General features: G+C 44.5%; 1 protein-coding gene across 2 annotated transcripts in view; it reads right to left on the bottom strand.

The window, feature by feature from the left end:
* WWC3 (WWC family member 3) overlaps positions 1–20,368 on the bottom strand; it is a 117,678-nt gene that overhangs the window by 73,667 nt on the left and 23,643 nt on the right. For both annotated transcript variants that reach the window (XM_012784852.2, XM_075999434.1), the window contains exon 2: positions 717–826. In XM_012784852.2, coding sequence (XP_012640306.2) covers positions 717–826 — 110 coding nt within the window. The remainder of the gene's footprint in view (positions 1–716; positions 827–20,368) is intronic.

The raw sequence follows: 20,368 nt of genomic DNA, 5'->3' as shown, positions 1-20,368 counted from the left end.
AGGGGGCTGTCCTGTGCCGTACAGGATGTTTAGCAGCACCCCTGGGCGCCACGCACTGGATGCCAACAGCACCTCTCCCAGGCACGGCCATCAAAGAAATAGTCTCCAGACATTATCAAGTGTCCCTAAGAGGCAAAATCACCCCAGGTTGAGAACCACTGCTCCAGACAGTCCTACAAAGGAAGCTGGCATGGTCAAATATCCATTATTTTAGCTATAATCTTTATACCATTTCCTCCCTTCACACATACACACACACAAACACACACACACACACAAACACACACACACACAAGCCCAAAAAGGTTTGGTGTATTAAAGTTACATGTACAAGAAAAAATGAAGTTAAGGTAACCACTTGGGCACTTATCGTTCCAAGAATGTGTAAGTTCCATTTGCAATAAACAACTTTTTCATTATGAGAGGTATTTCTATTTCAACTGCCAGGGGAATTTATTCATTATATCAGATATTAAAAACTCTTCATCAAACACATTACATGCAGTCCTCAGCAAGACATAAGCAAAGTACAACTCTATAACTGCTTCACTAAAGAACTCAGCTAATGAAAACTTCAGATTACATTTATAAACCCCAGTTTAATGCTGCATTGGCCATTAATGACTGTTTTACTCTACACAAAGCTTTTAGCATCTTTGAGATTTAACATGAAAACTCATTCACATATAATGCCACAAATTTGGCAATCTACTTACTATTTATGTGGTCCATGTAATAAATTCCAATTTGTTTATCATACACAGTTTCCCATCCTAAAGGAAGTTCGTCCCCAACACAATCGGCAAAGGTCAATGGCTTTGTTATCCTGCAAAATAAAATTATGAAAACAAATTTGAAAGTCAGGTCAGTATAAGTTTGCTGACTCTAGAATTAGGTTTTAATAAAAGAGTATACAAGGCCGGGCGCAGTGGCTCACGCCTGTAATCCTAGCATTCTAAGAGGCCAAGGCGGGCGGATCGCTCGAGGTCAGGAGTTCGAAACCAGCCTGAGCAAGAGCAAGACCTCATCTCTACTAAAAATAGAAAGAAATTAATTGGCCAAGTAATATATATAGAAAAAATCAGCCGAGCATGGTGGCGCATGCCTGTAGTCCCAGCTACTCAGGAGGCTGAGGTAGTAGGATTGCTTGAGCCCAGGAGTTTGAGGTTGCTATGAGCTAGGCTGACGCCTCCACACTCACTCTAGCCTGGGCAACAAAGCAAGACTCTGTCTCAAAAAAAAAAAGAGTATACATTATCTTATCTAATTGACTGCTTTTGCCCCAATTATTTGGTTGGAAAATTAATTCACCAGCTTTGCCTAAATAATAATCAATATTAGTACACTCAAAATTAAAAGCATTGCTATCTCCAAGTGCAAATTTAAATACCAGCCAAAATAGATATTCACAGTTACTAACAAAACAGGTAAAACAAGCATCTTCTTCCAAGCAGTCCGTTTAATGAGGTGATGACAATGGAATGCAGCTCTTCCAGAACAATGGGAGAGCACCTGTGCTCTGTTCTTCCCTGAGAAACATCCCCCACTGGGAACTTTCAGTTTCCACACATTACACATGAACACCAGCTTAAATCCATATAAAATGCATTTATAATATTTTCATCTACCAGTGGTCACAAGTTAATGAATTAAACATCTACCATTGACCAAATGCAAAGAGCCATGCAAGGAAACAATACAATGAGATCCTTACTAAATACTTCCTGCATTCCTTACACAGTAGGAATCAGAAATTTCAAAGGGTCCTTATTTGGTTTTCGGGAGAACAACAACAAAAGCACTTTGTCTACAGGTGTCTCTCCTTGAAGCAAATCTGATTAAAGAAACCTGGGCTCCACAGGAGAGTGAAAGTAAAGGGTTTTCAGATTCTGTAAGTAGTCCTCCCCTCCCCCACCCCGCCATCACACTGATGACAAGATAGTGTCAGGACAGCAGCTGGTGTATAAAATGGGACACGCCTATAATTGTCTGAGTCTGGGCAGCTATCTGCTGGGTTGCCCCTATAAATGCACACTGACTGGTATGCATGGGAATCTGATAACCTAAATTTCACTAACTCAATCCTCCCACTTCTGTTCAAGTCCCCGGCCCCAAGAAAGTGAGACACAACCACAACCAAGCCCCATGAGACCAGTATGAATTCTGAACATGTGATTTCCCCAAACTGGTTGGACAACAAAGCTGTCTCTGCCAGTAGCAGTTAGAAACTGGTAAACACCACCAGAATGACACTGATTTTACTCTTCTTCATTTAATCTTCATTTTAAACATAAGGTTTTAAGAAGTTAGAGCCAATATGAAAACAGAAATATGTAGAAGGTGAAATAGGTTGCAGATATCCTTCCAGACATAATGCACTCAAAAAATCACAACACAAGATGAACCTATTGCACACTGTCTCATGCCACAACACTGATGTCTGCAGTGTGACAACTTTACCAGTAGAGAATGGTATGCCCATGGCATGGTTCCAAGTCAAGCAGGTAAAGGCAGGGTGTTTTGCATGACTGAAGGCCTGAATGGGACCAAACCAAAAACAATCCTACTTTGACACAAATTAAGTCCTGAGCATAAAACACTGGTATTCTAGCATAACAAGAAAAACAAATAAGCCTAGAGAAAAATGCCCAAATGCAGGCACATTCTAAGCACATTTACATACATGATCTCATTCAATCAACAAATATAGGTGGGAAACCCATCCTTATAGCAATGCTGAGCCCAATCCACTTAATTTACAATTCAGAACTGTTATAAAATTATTAAAAGTTCACCTTTTTCCATTTTCTCTCTAAAAAGTAACCAGGTTATCTGAATAACACTTCTATACTACTTGCTCGAAAAATAAACTGACTGCTACTTCTATCATTTTGGTGAGTTTTACTTTAGCTTTATGTAGAATCCATATGCCTCGTGATTCCACTTCCTTTCTGAACAATACATGGAATTTCTGGGATCATGCACAGAAATGAGTGCCTCAAAGCAAGGCAAGGAGGAATCACACTTCTCAGAGGCCAGTTAACTCCAAGAGCAAGGACTCTACAACCATAAAAAAGTGATCAAGTTCTTGCAGTGGGTCTCAGAAGTCCACAGGGCCCACCTGTTCTCTTGGACCACTGGTTCTGGAAAGAAACCAGCAGCCATGTCGCAAGAACATTCAAGCAGCCCTGTGGAGAGGCCCATACGGAGAGGCACTGCGGGGTCTTGCTGACAGCCAGCACCAACTTGCCAGCCGTGTGAGGGAGCCACCATGGACATGGATTCTCCACCCCTCGTCAAGCCTTCAGATCACTGCAGCCCTGGCTAGCACCTTGACCACAACCTTATGAGACCCCAAGCAAGAACGGCCCACCTAAACCACTCCCAAATTTCTGCACCACAGAAATCATGTAAATGCTTACTGTCATTTGAAGCCACTAAATTTCTAAGTAATTTATCATGCAGCAACAGATAACTAACGCCTAAGCCCTGACATCCATTCACAGTTGATCAGACACTGTAGCAGACATTTGTGGTGATGATCCAGGCTGTCCTCTAGTGAAATGCATAGAATATGTTTTGGTCCTATTTAAGAATATTAAAATAAACATCCATGCCACTCTTTTGATTCATCCATCCATCTATAAGGATGATGCATTCTCAAGATGGTCAGATAGTTGCAGCTTCATTTACAGACAAATTACGGCAAGATTTTCAACAACAGCATTGAGAATGTCTAGATTTATTTTCCTAATTTTCATTCCAAAATATTTATGGACCAGGCACTTCAGGATTTCTTCTTGCACAGCACATATTACCTACAGCGAATATTCTATACTGTATCAATATCAAATGATGTTTTTCTCCCAAGAAAGCTGTTGGTGGGTAACACGACCACAGCAATGAATAATCCCTTCAGAGGAGTTATTCAGTTTCAGAATCTCTTTGGCCAAATCTCTACATTGAGGAGAGCTGAGCAAATCTTAGCTCCTCTTTTATTGACACAAGGGCAATACTGGCGGTTGAACACTGGAGTTCTTTTGATGTTAACTTTTCAGCAAGGAGTGTTTTTTTGGCTGCTGTTGGCTAAAAAGCATTGTTCCTGCATGTCAGGGTGAGGCCAGAGCCACCCGGGAGAGATCTCAGACTCAGCTGGGGGACAGCCAGCACCTCAGCAAGGTGGTAGGCTTCATCCTGCCAACAACCATCCCCCACTTGTGCAGAGACGCTAATGTCCGAAGACTCTTCTTCAAGCACAGCGGCTTTCTGTGCAAAAGTTCATGGCACCGAGTTTGCCAGGGCAAACTCCCTGGGCTGGTGTTAAAAGTTCTCCCCAAGCCAAGCGCATACAAAGCTTCTGGCTCTTTCTGCTTTGACTCCCTACCACCACCAGCACCACCACAAGCACCCAATCTCTTTTCCAGAAAGATAGGGTCCGTTCACCTGCCTCCTGAAACATCACACCCACTCCAGATAAGGCGAAATTGGAATGTTTAAATATTTTTCAGTTCTCCAGGAAAGGAGCCCCTTCCTCCCCTCTTCCCCCAATGCATTTACGTCTTTCAGCTTCCCCACATTTGTTCACATATTATACAAAAGCAAGGGAATAGCAATATTACAGCTTATTCCCCTTACAATAAACCAGAGGGGAAAAGTGGAAAAGAGGCACCTGATTACAAGCAGCAGCATAGAGAAAACAGTGGCTTATTAATAAATGGAAGGACACAGGAAACTACAAACAATAAAACATAAGAGCTCAAACCACCAAACTGGTCATCAAATGAGGCCATTTAGTTTAAAGTAAAAAAGACCTTGATGTCTCAGTATCTCCTCAACACTCCTATCACAGCACTATCCAATGGTCCATACTCTCAAAGACCAGCATGAATTTATTTATGCCTAATTTTAATTCCCCAAGCTATTTTTGCACCTACCAAAGATATGGGACCTGTAATTCTATGATTAAATTGTCACTAGGGGAAATATTGCCTATTTTTGTAAATATAGTTAATTTTCATTATATTTGCTTTTACTGGTTCAAATGCTGAACATACAATTATTTAATAAAAGTAGAGCTAAAAAGGAAAAGCACTCTGTTCTAAGATCCCTGTTTCTCCAACCATGGTACCCTCAACTCCCTACTTCTAGTTAGTTCCAACTGTGATGGGATTCCCACATTGAGAGTCCAAAAGTAGAGTGTTCTGGAATAGTGAGGGCCAGTAGATCAGCTGATTAGAGTAATTTCTCATTTCTGATCTTAGAATCTTTTTTAATACATGGAAATAAGAGTAGATAATACAATTTGAGCAAATAAATTAGCAATTCAATTTTGTCTTCTTACAAAAGCATCATTAAGGCTTTTAATAAATTTGAAGAACCATTTTCTTCTGAAAATATTAAAAATCCAACACCTGGCACAGTCAAAAATCCACATATAACTTGACTCCCCCAAAACTTAACTACTAATAGCCTACTGTTGACTGGAAGCCTTATCAATAACTTAAACAGTTGATTAAAACATATTTTGTATGTTATACATATTATATACTGTATTCTTACAATAAAGTAAGCCAGAAAAAAGAAAATTTATTAGGAAAATCATAAGGAAGAGAAAATATATTTACTATTCATTAAGTGGAAGTAGATCATAAAGGTTTCCATCCTCATATAACTAGGCTAAGGAGGAGGAGGAAGAAGAGGGATTGGTCTTGCTGTCGTAGGGGTGGCAAAGGTGGAAGAATAAGTGGACCTATGCAGTTCAAACCTGTGATTTTCAAAGGTCAATTGTACTGATACGGGCCGGGCGCGGTGGCTCACGCCTGTAATCCTAGCTCTCTGGGAGGCCGAGGCGGGCGGATTGCTCAAGGTCAGGAGTTCAAAACCAGCCTGAGCAAGAGCGAGACCCCGTCTCTACTATAAATAGAAAGAAATTAATTGGCCAACTGACATGTATATAAAAAAAATTAGCCGGGCATGGTGGCGCATGCCTGTAGTCCCAGCTACTCGGGAGGCTGAGGCAGAAGGATCTCTCGAGCCCAGGAGTTTGAGGTTGCTGTGAGCTAGGCTGACGCCACGGCACTCACTCTAGCCTGGGCAACAAAGCGAGACTCTGTCTCAAAAAAAAAAAAAAAATATAAAAAAAAAAAATTGTACTGATACATGCTACAACACAGATGAACCTTGAAGTCACTGTGCTGAGTGAAAGAAGCTAGACACAGAGGCCACATGTTGTGAGGTTTTATCTACAAGAAATGTCCGGAATAGGCAAATCCATAGAGACAGAAAGCAGATCAGTGGTTACCAGGGGCTGGCAGAAAGAGGGGATGGAGAGTGACTGCTAATGGGCACAGGGTTTCCTTTTGGGAGGATGAAAATGTTCTGGAATTAGATAGTAGTAATGGTGATAGCATACTTAGTTGTGAATATAGTAAAAACCAATGATCTGTAGACTTTAAAATAGTATTATGGCATATGTGAATTATATCTCAATTTTTAAAAAAATAATAATGATCTCCCTCTCTCCCACTATCGCCTCTCTCCAGGAAAATAAAATGATGAAAGGAATATCTGTGTGTATAAAACTCACATACTATATTTCCATTTTTGAAAAAATTCCTAGAACTAAATTTCAAGGCCAAACGACATGAAGCTTTTCCCCTCATATCTTAAATTCAATGTAAAAAAAATTCAGACATTAAAGTCTAAAAACCAGGGACTAAAACCGCTCATGATCCAGAAGCCCTGGATTCACAATTTAGCTTATCTTGCACCCTTCTTTTTCTTACAGTTTTCCATAACTGATATAATTTCAAATACTGATTGTTTTTTCAGTTGGGCATTTCCTCACATGTTTTAGCTCTGTCAGCATCACTTTCTACAATGCTTGAATCTTCCAGCACGTGCAGAAGAGCACAATTTATTTACCAGGCACCTGAGATCATCCATTTTGGTATGTTCCAATTTTCTGTTCTTTATTGTAAGTAATAGATATGAGCTTACGGTAAATGTTTAATATATATCACCAAAGTGCTTTACCACCACCCGATACCCCCACCCATGAAGTAAGGGGTGGTATCTTTAATGCATTCATTCACAGGCTTGGGATGAATCCACACACTTGGCCTTCAGAAACAAGCTGGCAGGGAGTACAGCATAAGTCAATAGCATTTTCAGATGGTGGGAGACTGGGAGCAAACTGAGCAGCACAGCACCCAGCCCAGCAGCCACCATCTGCTCACACCACCCCCAGCAGCATCAGCCACCCCCAGAGAGCTGCCCAGTGCAGATTCTTCCCTCGACAAATCACGTTTCTTGGCCTTGGCAGAGCAAATGAATACATTTTTCTTACAAAGGGGGCCAGAGAGCAGAGAGGATGATGGACGGCACATATGTAGGCTTCTTCTTGTTCCCTTTCACCTTATCACATCCTGCTGGGCTCTTAAAAGGTGGCACTGGGTCATCTCAGCACCAGTTCAGTGAAAGCCATTTACTGCCATGAAACCTCAAGCGAGTCATTCCATCTGTCTCTGGGCCTCAGTTTCCTAATTGTTAACATGGAGATAATCAGAGCTCCCGGTGTCACAGTGCTTGGATGTGGCCTCTTCGGTGCAGCATGGAGACCTGCTCCCTTTCACTCCCCTCTGCCACCTCTCACTTCACTAGACTGGCCATGCTGGTTTCCTATGGCTGCTGCATAAATTACCACAAATTTGGTGGCTTTAAACAACACAGATTTCTTTTCTTATAGTTCTGGGGGTCGGAAGTCTAAAATGGGTGCACAGGCCTGCCTTCCGTGCAGAGGCTGTAGGGCAGACGCTCCTGTGAGAGGCTGCCCGCAGTCCCCAGCTCATGGCTCCTTCCTTCAGTGCCAAAGCCAGCCATGGCTAGCCAAGTCTTCCTCAGAATGTCATCTCTCTGGTCTTTCCTGCCTCCCTCTTCCACTTAGAAGGACTCTTGTAATGACACTGGGCCCATCTGGATCATCCAGGAGGATCCTATCCCCATTGCAAGATCCTTAACTGAAGCCCATCTGCAAAGTCCCTTTTGTCACACAAGGCAACACATTCACAGGTTCCAGGGCTTAGGACATGGACAATTTGGGAGCCATTATTCCACCGACCACAAGACAGCAACCAGGGAGACTGCAGGGCCAGAGAGGGTGGGCAGAGCAGTCAGTGGCAGTTCTGTGCCTCCTTCCCCAACACTAACTAGACCTAATTGTAGGAAAGCAGAGGTGGGTAGCAGAAGGACAAGTAGAAACGCAGATTCCTCACACATTTTCTTCATCTAAAGGAGCCCAGGGTAATCCTTTGGTGCTTAAACTACACTTTCCAGTCCCTGAGAACAAGATAATCTTTATATTTCCAATTCATGCTTGTTTTTAAAACGCTATTCAGAGAGGATACTATTAATGTTGGTTTCAGTTCCAAACCAATCCTCAGGAAATTATAACGACTTCCTTCACCTTTTCTAAGCTACCTGGCTCACAGAGAGTTTCAAAGCCCGCCAGAACTTGGACACCAGCCTGCTTGTGGTTACTTATGTGGTGAATTCGACCATGTTTGCTGTGCTAGTTGCTTCTCCAAGCTTTTGGTAGCATGACAATTACACTCCAGAGCCAGGGTTCTCACTCGGCAGTGAACGGGTCCCTGAACTCCCTGAAATGGTACAGCAATGTTGATAAGCACAGTCCATGGCATTGAGCAGATTCCTGGGGAGGCTCATCACCCCAAAAATGAAATTGAGAAGCTCTTTTAGACGATTCCTCATTTCTCTATCAAAGTTTAAATTAGTAGTGAATGTACCACAAACCCGCCACCCTAACCCTGAAAAATCGTTTGGAAAAATCACTTAAAATTTGTGTTTTTGCCCCAGTTTTTATTTAGAATATACATAGGAACTGAACTGGCTCTTGTCATCAAGTCCCAATTCTAGAATTTAAGGTAAAGAATAATTACACCTAAAACTCAGCCTAAACATTGCATCAATGTATTAACGTAACCTGAGTGCCCCAATTGTCAGTGATAGTCACTGAACCAGTCATTCTTAAATAATGTTTGTGATTTCCATGTGAAAATGTTGTCTTTCTGATAATCAAAAAAAAATTATACATTGTCAGTCTTTTCACTGTCTCTAACACAAAACTATCACAATTCATGGATAAACTCTCCAACTAATATAAAAAGCAAACAGCTCCTGAAACTTATCTTAAGGAAAAAGGATGTTTAGAGGTTTTCTGAATAGCAATAAATCCATAAGACAAATGACCACAGAGAATCGGGTGCAGGTAAACCTCTTTGCCTGAATAGCACAGAACCATATTTGCAGACCTGTGGTCTCAAAGTCTTCAATGTGAAAAACAAAAGGCACACCACCAAGATCGATCTTGCTGCCTCAGTCGTGACAGGTTATAGCACTATCCTTTAGCCCTCAACCAGGTACATCTTACTAAGACTTTTCCAAATTACCATATCTCTCTTAGGAACACAACTTCCTATAGGGGTACATACATCTTCCTGAACCTCCACTTGGAAAGCCAGGTGCTAGCATGTTCTGCAGGGCAGAGCTTTTCACGGTGGAGCAATGGGCCCGCCAACCTGAGGGAGCTGAGGGAACCTGTTCACGATCAACTGACCTGAGTTCAAAAGTCAGTGTTATTGATATCCCAGCAGGAGTACCACTCAAGTCACAAAACCCCAGTGAGAAACATGCCACATGCCTCTCTTTCAATAGTCACAATAAAAATGGTACTGCTCTATCAATTGGGCCAATATTCAAAGGCTACCTCCTGTAAGTTGGCATTTGTTACTCAAAACAATGGAGTAGCAGCAGTGCTCCGTGTTCCCCAAACCCCCGCTTCATTTTCTTCTTGGGCCCACACAAAGATCACACTTCCCAGCCTCCCTTGCAGCTGGGTGGGGCCATGTGACTACATGCTAGCCAATGGAATGTAGGCAGAAGAAACGTACACCCCATCCAGGCTTGTCCCATAAGCTTCTGGCTGGATACTCCAGACCTTGCCCTCTTTCCTTGCCTGTTAGCCCAAAGCAGAGGACCCAGTGGAGGATGGCAAAGCCTCAAAAGATGGGTGAGCCACACCACGATAGAAGCCTGGGACCCTGAATGCCAGTGTGGATCAGAGGGTCTTGGAAGCCTCTGTCCCACCCATACTGAACTGACATGAGTAAGAAACTTTTATTCTGCCAAGTACCTGAGACGTTGGAGCTGTTAGTTAGAGCAGATGGCTGGCTGACATAACTGGAGATCTGGACAAAGGAGGGAAATAGTAGGAATTTGTGAAAAGTCTAAATATTTAATCTTATTTAATGATGTGAGCATCTTTAATGATTCACAAAAAAGTCAGCCAAGTATAGACATGTTTGGAGAGGACTGATTTGTCTCTTCCCACTACAGAGTCTTAGGAGGAAGGGGTAAGAAGGGCCACGGCCCATATTCCTATTATACACAGAGCTTCTCGCTTTGTAGCAAAATCATTATTTGACACAGCTAAAGACCTCCCCTATCCTTTCGTTCTGTTCTCTACTGGCCGTGCCAACTTCTGATCTATAACACGGTTTCCTGAATGTATGCCTGTCTTCCAGAGATGAGAAAGAGACAAGAGCGAGATGTTCCACCCTCCAGCAAAGAATAAACTGTCCTACAACAAATCAGCCCAGAAGGTATTCAGGAAGATCAGAGAATCTGCCCAGGCTCTGCTCCCCCACGAGCCTGCGCCTAGCAGTTCTCAGGCGCTTTGGGGCACTGGGGCGATGGCAGTCAGTCACACCTGACAAATATAGCAGCTAGTAACTGAATAAATGTAAGATCCCTCAGTATATATTTTGTTAAAATATAGACATAGATGGCAATAATTACTTAAAACGTTAAGGGGAAAACATTTTAAACTGAGGAACCTATACTTGAAGCACTTACTAGTAAGGACAAGCCTGGGCAAATGACTCAGTCTCACTGTGCCTCAGTTTCCTCATCTTTACTATGGAGTGGTAAGGCAGAAAGCCTGGGACTAACGTCAAGGTTTCTGGAATCTATAACATAACTCCAATGATGTCTCTTTTCCTTCCATGTTATTTTTTCCCCCTCTAAAAACTGGTAGAATGTCGTTATCCTGATTTAGCAGCATAATACTGTGGGAAGGGAACATAATTTAAAAGTGAGCTGACCTCGGGCCAAGATGCAAGTCTACCAGCCAAAGGAAACCACACCCAGAGGGGCGCCCAATCGCAGCCATCATCTGAGCACACCACCCAGCCAGGGTCCCTCTGACGCAAAACAACAGAGAAAAGGAATTTCTCAGCAAGCCCATCAAAGCCACACTCCTATGCTGACATGAAAATACTTTGTTTGCTTCCATATATAAGATCAAGTGATATGAGTAAAATGAAGACAAACTTTAGCCTAGCTGGTAAATAGAATTTTCTAGGGTAGCACTGTCCAATGGCAACACAATGAGAGCTATATACTTAATTCAAAAATTTCTAGTACCCGCACTTAAAGGAGTAAAAATAAACCAGTGAAATTAATTTTAAAAACATATTTTATTTAACCCAATGTATTGAAAATACTATCTATCATTTTAACATGTAACTACTATAAAAATTATAAATGGGATGTTTTACATTCTTATTTTGTAAAGTCTTTGAAATCTAGTGTGTTTTACACATAGAGCTCATCTCATTTGGGGCTCACCACGATTCAAGCGCTTACTCGCATGTGCTGTGGCTACTACATTGGACACTACAACTCTAGAGCCTCCTCTAAGTTCTACCATCATCTGACTCTACCAACGATCACAGCGAAATCCAACCCTGCTGAGACTGAGATCACTTAAGACAGACCTGGCCTGAGACGTCATCCTCCCTCGGGCCCTCGGCATCCATTCGCATTCCCAGCAACCCACAGGAGCTGCTACCCCCAAACTTGGATTGTCCTTTCTCTTTGCCATGCCTCCCTCCCACCCCCTTCCCATTCAAATCCTGATGCTTCATCTAAGATGTGGTCCAGATACCCCCTGTCCAGACCCAGCCCAGCCCAGTGGGAAGCAAGCTGTCCTTTCTTTGGCTAGCCCCAGAGCTTGATCTTTTGTGTAGCATTTATCAAAACCGTAAGTGTAGAATGTGGTTATTTACTCATATCGTATCTCCTCAAGTAGTTCAGTTCCTTCGGGGCAAGACTGGCATCTCCCCCAATTCTGACCTAACCCCCATAGGGCTCCAGGGCATGCCTAGAAGGTGCTCCACTGTGTAAACAGGATGAGTCAGATTTCCAGATCAATGCTGGCTGAGTCTGCCACCCAAATATACATCACCTATGGCAGCAGCTCTAGAGCGATTTGTAGATGGTGCTAGTCTCAAGGGAATAAGCTCATGAGCAGGTGTGCAGAACTGAGGCTGGATCGGAGGGAGAGTGGTCTGTAGTGTGATGGATGCACAGCTTCCTCTCTGGGGACGGGGCAGAGCAAGTGCTTGGGAGCTGTTTAGCAGAGTGTAATCAGAAACTCGGGCTTGTCGAGTTAGGAACGGCATCTGGATGCACAGTGATAAGAGGAGGAGCCCTGCAGGCTGGAGGGACCCACAGGAGGCCCCTGAGTCAGCTCTGAGCCTTCATGAGCCCACCCCACACACGCACAGGGCAGACCTCAGTACCCAGCCCACTCCAGATGGACCCGAATGGGGTCCCTTCACTGGGCTCCAGACCCGGCTGACTGGCCACCAGGGACAACCCCAGCCACTGCATGTCATTCATCAGGGAGGGCAGAGGAATGACAACACCCAGAAGGGTCTAACTTCTGAAACATGCCTTTCTCCAAGAGGAACCAGAAAAGTGAGTCAGTGGTAGTCTGGGGCTAAAGCAGGGCTGGGGACAGCAGATGACAACAGGAATGTTCTAAAATCTAATTGTGGTGATGGTCGCATAGCTGTATAAATTGATTAAAACTCCTGGAACTATACTAAAATGGGTGCATTTTATGGTAGATAAATTACACCTCACTAAAGCGATTTTTAAAATATACACACACATTGAGATTCCTATTGAATACTTCATTTACAGTGGGAAGAAGGAATTTCAGGATTCCAAGTCATATGAAACACTTGGGAGAAGAAAAAAAAAAATCAGAGGGCTTGGATGCTATTGCTAGCTTCACTGTCATCTCACTCAAAAGCTGTCAGACGCATCTGGTGAGTTTTATTCATAAACTCCAAGTCATGGCTGATAGATGTTCCAGAACATCTTCCAAATATCTGGCTAAGTGTTGAAACATTCTCTAAACTAATTATTTCCAGTCCCCCGTATTCATTCATCACAATTCTCTGTGTATCAGGGCTCTCACACTATAGTCACAACCCATTAGTGAGCAGTGAAATCAAGTGAGTAGGTCCCTAGAAGTGTTTTACTTTAAAAAGAAAATGCTAAAGCACACCACATTCCCTAAGGGTAGTACAGCACATATATGTCATGTACTTTTGTTTTGGTTGTATGTATGATATAAAATAGTCTCCTTACTTTTGGTAATACTCCGTAGTACTTGGAAAGGCAATGGTCCAGGACATATGTGTACATAGACGGACGGACCCAGTTGTATAAGCACTAACGCACCTAGTGCGCATGGCCGCTGCACACGGCCCTGCCAGGTTTGCAGACACAGCTACACGGTACAGCCACACTTGCCAGCCCCGCAGCAAAGCCCAGCATTGTGCTCAGCCAAACAGGGAGAATTTCATTTAAGCATGACAACAATTTTAAGAGGTGGATCCATTTTCACCACTCCCATTTTACCCAGAAGGAAAGTGAGCTCAGGGACACACACTTAAGAAGTGGTGGGACCCGGATGTGGCAAGGGCAGTCAAGGATTCAGAGGCCTGTGCGTGGGACCAGCCGGAGCCCTGCACTTCCACGCTGGGCTCAGGGAAGGGATTCCAAGCAAAAGCAAAGGGCTCTAAGAGCCCTATATAAGAATAAATATAACATGCACTGCATTCTGCTTTTAAATAATTTTTTGTCTCCCTTACACTCTTGATAAATTTCAAATGATGATTACTCCGGTGAGAATATAGTTAGTCAATAACCAGCTTTTTATTTTATTTCATTTTATTTATTGAGACACGATCTCACTATGTTGCCCAGGTTGGTCCTGAACTCCTGGGCTCAAGCAATCGTCCCACCTCAGCCTTCTGAGTAGCTGGGATTACAGGCGAGCCAACATGCCCAGCAGCTTTTTATTTTTAATACGGCCAAAATCGCTACGTGAGAATCTTAACATAGTCCTGTGAAAATAAAATACAATATTATATATAATATTTTTGTTCTTAATTTACTACTGAATATAAGAAACAGGAAGGGATATTTAAAAATTAAAAGGGAGGTTTTAAGGAAGGATTAGGGGGGAAAAAACAAATAGTAACAATGGGCGGAAGAAGTAAATACAACTGAAATGGGTGAGGAAAACCACACCGGCCAAGGAGAGCAAAGGGGCTGAACAATAACATTCTTTAGAAATAGCATCACAGGGGAGGCGACCCAGGACGGTCTCAGCCATCCATGCAGACAAGAGGCACACAGGGGCAGAGACATCACAGTCCTTTGGGCTCTGTAATCTCAATTTAAACTTTTCAAATACTGCCAAGTTCAAGTTCTCCTCCCCTTTGTACGGGAGCCCAGTTGCAGAAAGTCCTGCATTAGGCTTCTAAGAATAAGAGCAAAAGGATTTAAACTAGCCTGCCTTTTTTTACATTAACTACAACCCCTCCCCAGCAAAAATGCAACTTTTCAGCAGTCACTAAACCCATTTTCTCTGGGGCATGAGAATTCCACTAATTATAGATGTGTCCTTGCATATATCACCAACTGAATCCATGAACAAAAGCACAGGGGAGAAATGCCAAACATCTATGCCCTCCAGTCATCCAAGAAGCACATTAACCACAGGCCAGGAAAGGATGCAGAGTAACCTCCCAGGGACAGCGGTTCGTTTTAAGCCGTGGATCTCTTTGGGAATCTGAGACAAGTCATCGATCTCCTCCCTAGAAAAATGTGCCTACACTACACCCAAGATGCTGCCCTCATACATTGACAAAATGCTGCCAATCCGGGAACTCCAGTTTCAGGAACGCTGTTCCCAAAGATGGGTGGCAGGAGAAGAGCCAACCAGGTAAACAAGCACAGCTCGATGTGGGAAGGGCTGGTTTCAGCAGCGGTGGGCCCAACAGAAGCACAAAGGCTGCTTCTGACCTGCTTGGAGAGGGCAGGGGAAGGGGAGGGGGTGGTGCTTGAGCCTTGATGGGCCAGCCCCAGATGGACTGGGGACCTGCCCCAGCCCTGTCCAGGTGGGGCAAGGGCGAGTGTGGCAATAAAAAAAGCAAACTGGGATGTGCAGGTGGCAGGATGCCACTGGGAACCTGAAGCAGGGCGTGTCATCAGCATATCTGCTTTGTCGAACTTAGGCTGCAGGGAAAGTGGATGGCAGGGAGAGGCTGAGGTGTTGGCACGAGGGAGCCCACTGACTGAGCAGGGCCAGGGATGAGGAGGCCTGAGCTAACGCTGGGCCCAAGGAACAGCCATGGGAGTGGGGGCATTCACCAGGACCTTGACCAAGGACTAGCAATGCTAGTGCTTATTCTGAAACTATTTCTGCTCCATCAAGAAGTCACTGGGTGCAAGGTCTTTTGCAGTGTAACTGCACTAGTGCATGCCCATCCAAGTGATAACTTGTGATTAGTGTAAAGATTTCTACAATGCTAGGCCCCCTCCAAGAAGGCAGGAATAGGGTCGCTGTTGCCTTTATCACAGACCCCTAGCAGGGGCCACTCAGTGTGTCAGATGAATGGGTGAAGCAGTCCAGGGGTCACTGGGCTGGACCGAGGATGTCACTGGGATTTAGGAAGCCACCCCAAATAGTGGGAACTAGAGCAGGGACTCTGCTATTTTGCTCAATATTGAGTCACAAGAATCATTTTTTAAAATCCTCAGAGCAGGACCATGGGCAACAATACCTGATTCAAAACACCTGGAGGCCAGACCCATCAATAGCCCCATGAGGTGGCTTAGTATCGAGCCCCAAATTCTCCTTTAGAACCGAAAAGAAGCTGAAGTTCCCCACCTGGAGAAGCATAGTAAATATTCCACATCATAACAACTATTCCAAACTCTATACTATGTAGAACCAAACCAGTATACATCACCATATGCCCCTGCCACTCTGGCAGAAATTTCTGGACCCTAAAGAGTCTGAAAGGCCATTAACATCCACAATGACCCTCTCAAGTACCAGCACTGAAACATGCATGCACCCTCAGAGAGCTTGGCAAATCCTTGGCCACTGGGTCAAGTCCACCGAGGCTGGCTGTGCGGGCTGGATTAGAGTGAGTCCCCCCAGAGGACACACTCTGGGCCCTCCCCAGAGGCTCCTTCTGTCTTCCAACCACCACTAGGAAGCCTGGGAATCATCCATCAACCATGCAAACAGGGAGGTCCTGTGGCTGTGCCCTGAGTTCCTTCTCTCTGCTGATGCATGTGGCCATGAGGCAGGAATGGAAGTCACACCTAGAGCCACGGCCAGGACTGCTGTCTGGTCAAAGCAAAAGCACAACACCCATTTGTTTCCATAACTGAAAGCAACACTTAGAACAAGTAACCTACCATTTTTCTGAAATACATATGCTCTCTCAAACGTGTCAACGCATATCCCAAGACCCAGCCCGCAGCACTTGGAGCCTGAGGCAGTCAGAGCAGGGTTCCGCACTGTCATCAGAGAGAACCGGGCAGGTAAATTGGGCCTGCTTCATTAGGTGCAGAACTGCCTGGCCACCCGGACCACTGCAACAGTGTTTAACAGCACTCCACAACGAGTTCCTTTTGCTGATGCACACATCCTGTGCCCGAGGTCTACTTTGTGACATCAGAGGGAACATGACAGAAGTAAGGAGCAATCCCCAGGTACAGAGACCAAGGAAGGCCAGCCTGGCTTTCAGACACATGGCCTGGCAACCCAATCGCAGGGAACAATACTGCAAGGACACAAGACTTTTGTCTTTACATCCTACAGAAGCCAGCCCAGTGCTCTAAACCCAGAAACAACTTTAACTCACGGTATCCTCTCACTACAGGCTTCCACACCCCCCTTGCCCTGGAGAGGCTGCCTAACCACATGCCCAGGCCGTCCTGACCCCAAGACTCTGCTCAGCTCTGAATTTTCACTGAAGGGCAAGTGTCTTCAGATGCCCTTATAGACTATGCATACCACAAGGTCAAGGATCAGAGAGGTCTTGTCCCCCCAGGACCTAGCACAGACCTGGAATGCACTGTGCTCAGATGAATGGAAGGACAGAGGGAGAAAAGGAAAGAGGGATGAATGGCTGGAGAAATGAACAGATGGAGAGATGCCAAAACTGAGGGAGCTTGCTCCAGAGAAAACACCGAGGGTGTGGCTAGACAATCACTGCATAAGGAGGTTACCCATGATGTTAATCAGCCATCTCAGCAGAAGCCAGGAATAGAGATGGGACTATGCCAGCAGAGACTGCCAGAGTGAATTACAGGGGACAGAGAAATTAGATGGAATTAAAGGAGGCTGTCGGACTTCTTGGATTCTACAGGATACAACCATAGATATTGAGATGAGAATGTGCACTATTCTTCAAGAAAATCAAAGAGTGACCCTGAAGGTGATTCATAGACCATCAAGGCTGCCACTCCCACCACAGTCCAGGGGACAAGGCTATTTCCTTCTTGGTTTCAAGTGATGAGGCCATTGCAGAGACAAGTGGGGGAGTACCCCCACAGAGCCATGGGGGTGATGCTGCCACCCCAACAGGCCTGGAAAGTGGCACATCCAGCCAAAGACGATTATTCTCAAGCCTTAAGACCAAATAGAATTTGCTTTGCTAGGTTGTATACTTGCTCGGGATCCATAACCCCTTCCTTTTTTCCTACCACCTTTTGGAATAGGAATGTCTATCCCATGCTTCTCCCAACACTGTATTTTGGAAGCACATAACTTGTCTGGTTTTACAGGTTCACAGCTGGAAAGGAACTCTGCCTCAGGATGAATCAACCTCAAGTCTCACCTAAATCTGATTTTGATGATATTTAGATGAGGCTTTGGACTTTAAAGTTGATGCTGGAAGGAGTTAAGACTTTGGGGGCTACTGGGATCAAGAGAATGCATTTTGTATGTGAGAAGGACATGAGTTTTAGGGGGCTCGGGGTGGAAAGCTACAGACTGAACTGTATCCCTCCAAAATTCATATGTTGAAACTGTAACCCCCAAAGTATTTGGAGATAAGGCCTGTGAGGAGGTAATAAAGGTCAAATGAGGTCATAAGGGTGGGGCCCTAATCCAAGGGGGCTGGTGCGCTTATAAGAAGAGAAAGAGTCACCAGAGCTCGCTCTCTCTACATTGTGAGGACACAGTGAGAAGGCCATCTGCAAGCCAGGAAGAGAGTTCATACCAGAAACCAACCCTGCCAGAACTTGATCTGGGACTTCTAGCATCCAGAATTGTGAGAAAAGAAACATCTGTTGTTGAAGCCCCCAGCCTGTGGTATTCTGTTAGGGAAGCCCACACACATACAGATAGACTGTACTGTTCCAGAGAGTCAAGGGCAGTGAGAGGACCTGAGCCCTCAGGGGAAGAAGAGTGGCTGAAACAAAGGAGCAGACCGAGGCCATGAACAATAGCTCACTGGAATATTTTCCCCAAGCAGCATATATTTTAAGGTCTTTTAAAATCTTAAAAGACATTGACATCCTTCAGTTCACTAATCGCACTAGCCCAGCAATTCTCAACCAGGATCCATTTTGCCTCCCAGGGGACACTTGACAATGTCTAGAGACACTTTTGGTTGTACTACTGCAGGGGAGAAGTGCTCCTGGCATCTAGTGGGTGGAGCCCACGATGCTGCCCAGCACCCTTCAGTGCACAGGACAGTCCTCACAGCAGAGCATGGTCCATCCCCAAATGCCACCAGTACCAGCTATGATCATTATCAAAAATACGTTAAGAGCTTGATGTACAAAGAGGTGCATCAGAGTACTATTTACAATAGCAGGAAAAGAAAACAATCCAAATGTCCAATAATCGGGATGTGAGCCAGCCAATTATTGCATGCCGACAATTGTAGATAGTTATGTCTTGAATAGCTGCTACATGGGAGGCTCTGCTTGGGTGCTGTGGATGGAGCGAAAACCAAAACAGAATTCCTGGCCTTGTGAGGCCTACCTGGGATAAATTTTAAAGTCTGCTTAATAAGATACTGTGGTAACTTGGAAGTGCTTTGGCTAAACAGGGAGAAAAGATAGCTATAAAATTACTTGATATATGATCACATTTCCTTTGTTTGCAAAAAGAAAAAAAAAAAAAAACTAAAGAAGACACCTAAACACAGCTGTAATCTTCATTAGGGGAGTGGATGGGATTGTGGTGTGTGCGTAAAAATAAAAGAAGCCATTTTTTAAGAGGAAGAGTTTACCCAGAATCTAACGTGGCCTCCTCCTCCCACGATCCCTGAGGACAAGTGGGGCCCATCACTGAATTCTTTCCAAGTTCTCCTTCTCTCTGTCTCAGAGAGCAGCAAGCCAGGTGGCAAGAGCTGGAGCCACTTTGCCTACAGAAGTGTTCTGTCCGGCTTGCTAGGCTGGCCCTCAGGGTGCTCTACCAACACCTCAACAGGTTACCAACATTAAAGACTCGTTTTCGGCCGGGCGCTGTGGCTCACGCCTGTAATCCTAGCTCTTGGGAGGCCGAGGCGGGCGGATTGCTCAAGGTCAGGAGTTCGAAACCAGCCTGAGCGAGACCCCGTCTCTACCAAAAATAGAAAGAAATTAATTGACCAACTAAAATATATATATACAAAAAATTAGCCGGGCATGGTGGCGCATGCCTGTAGTCCCAGCTACTCAGGAGGCTGAGGCAGGAGGATCGCTGAGCCCAGGAGTTTGAGGTTGCTGTGAGCCAGGCTGACGCCACGGCACTCACTCTAGCCTGGGCAACAAAGCGAGACTCTGTCTCAAAAAAAAAAAAAAAAAAAAAAAAAAAAAAAAGACTCGTTTCAAAATCTGGAATGGATTTTTTCTTCTGAAAATCAGAAGACCTAGCGCACAGGTAATACAGTCCCCAAAGACAGAAACTAACACTGACCAGTGCAGTCCTTGTAGAAGGGGCTGCTTGCTAGCTAGCCACAGTCCCCACCACTCCCTGTTACCTCTGACATCTGGCCATCTGGATGTGGGCCCAGCCCTGGTGGGCATTTGTCTATAATGACCACACCAAGGCGCAAAAGTGGGAAAGTTCTTCCTGGGGAACGGGAAGTAAGTAAGTAGTTGATATGCACAGAGAGCTCCTACTAGGCAAGGC

This window comes from Microcebus murinus, chromosome X (genome assembly GCF_040939455.1).
Source record: "Microcebus murinus isolate Inina chromosome X, M.murinus_Inina_mat1.0, whole genome shotgun sequence".
NCBI classification, from domain to species: Eukaryota; Metazoa; Chordata; class Mammalia; order Primates; family Cheirogaleidae; genus Microcebus; species Microcebus murinus.
The sequence above is the reverse complement of the archived record's forward strand: the minus strand, read 5'-3'. Positions and strand labels throughout refer to the sequence as shown.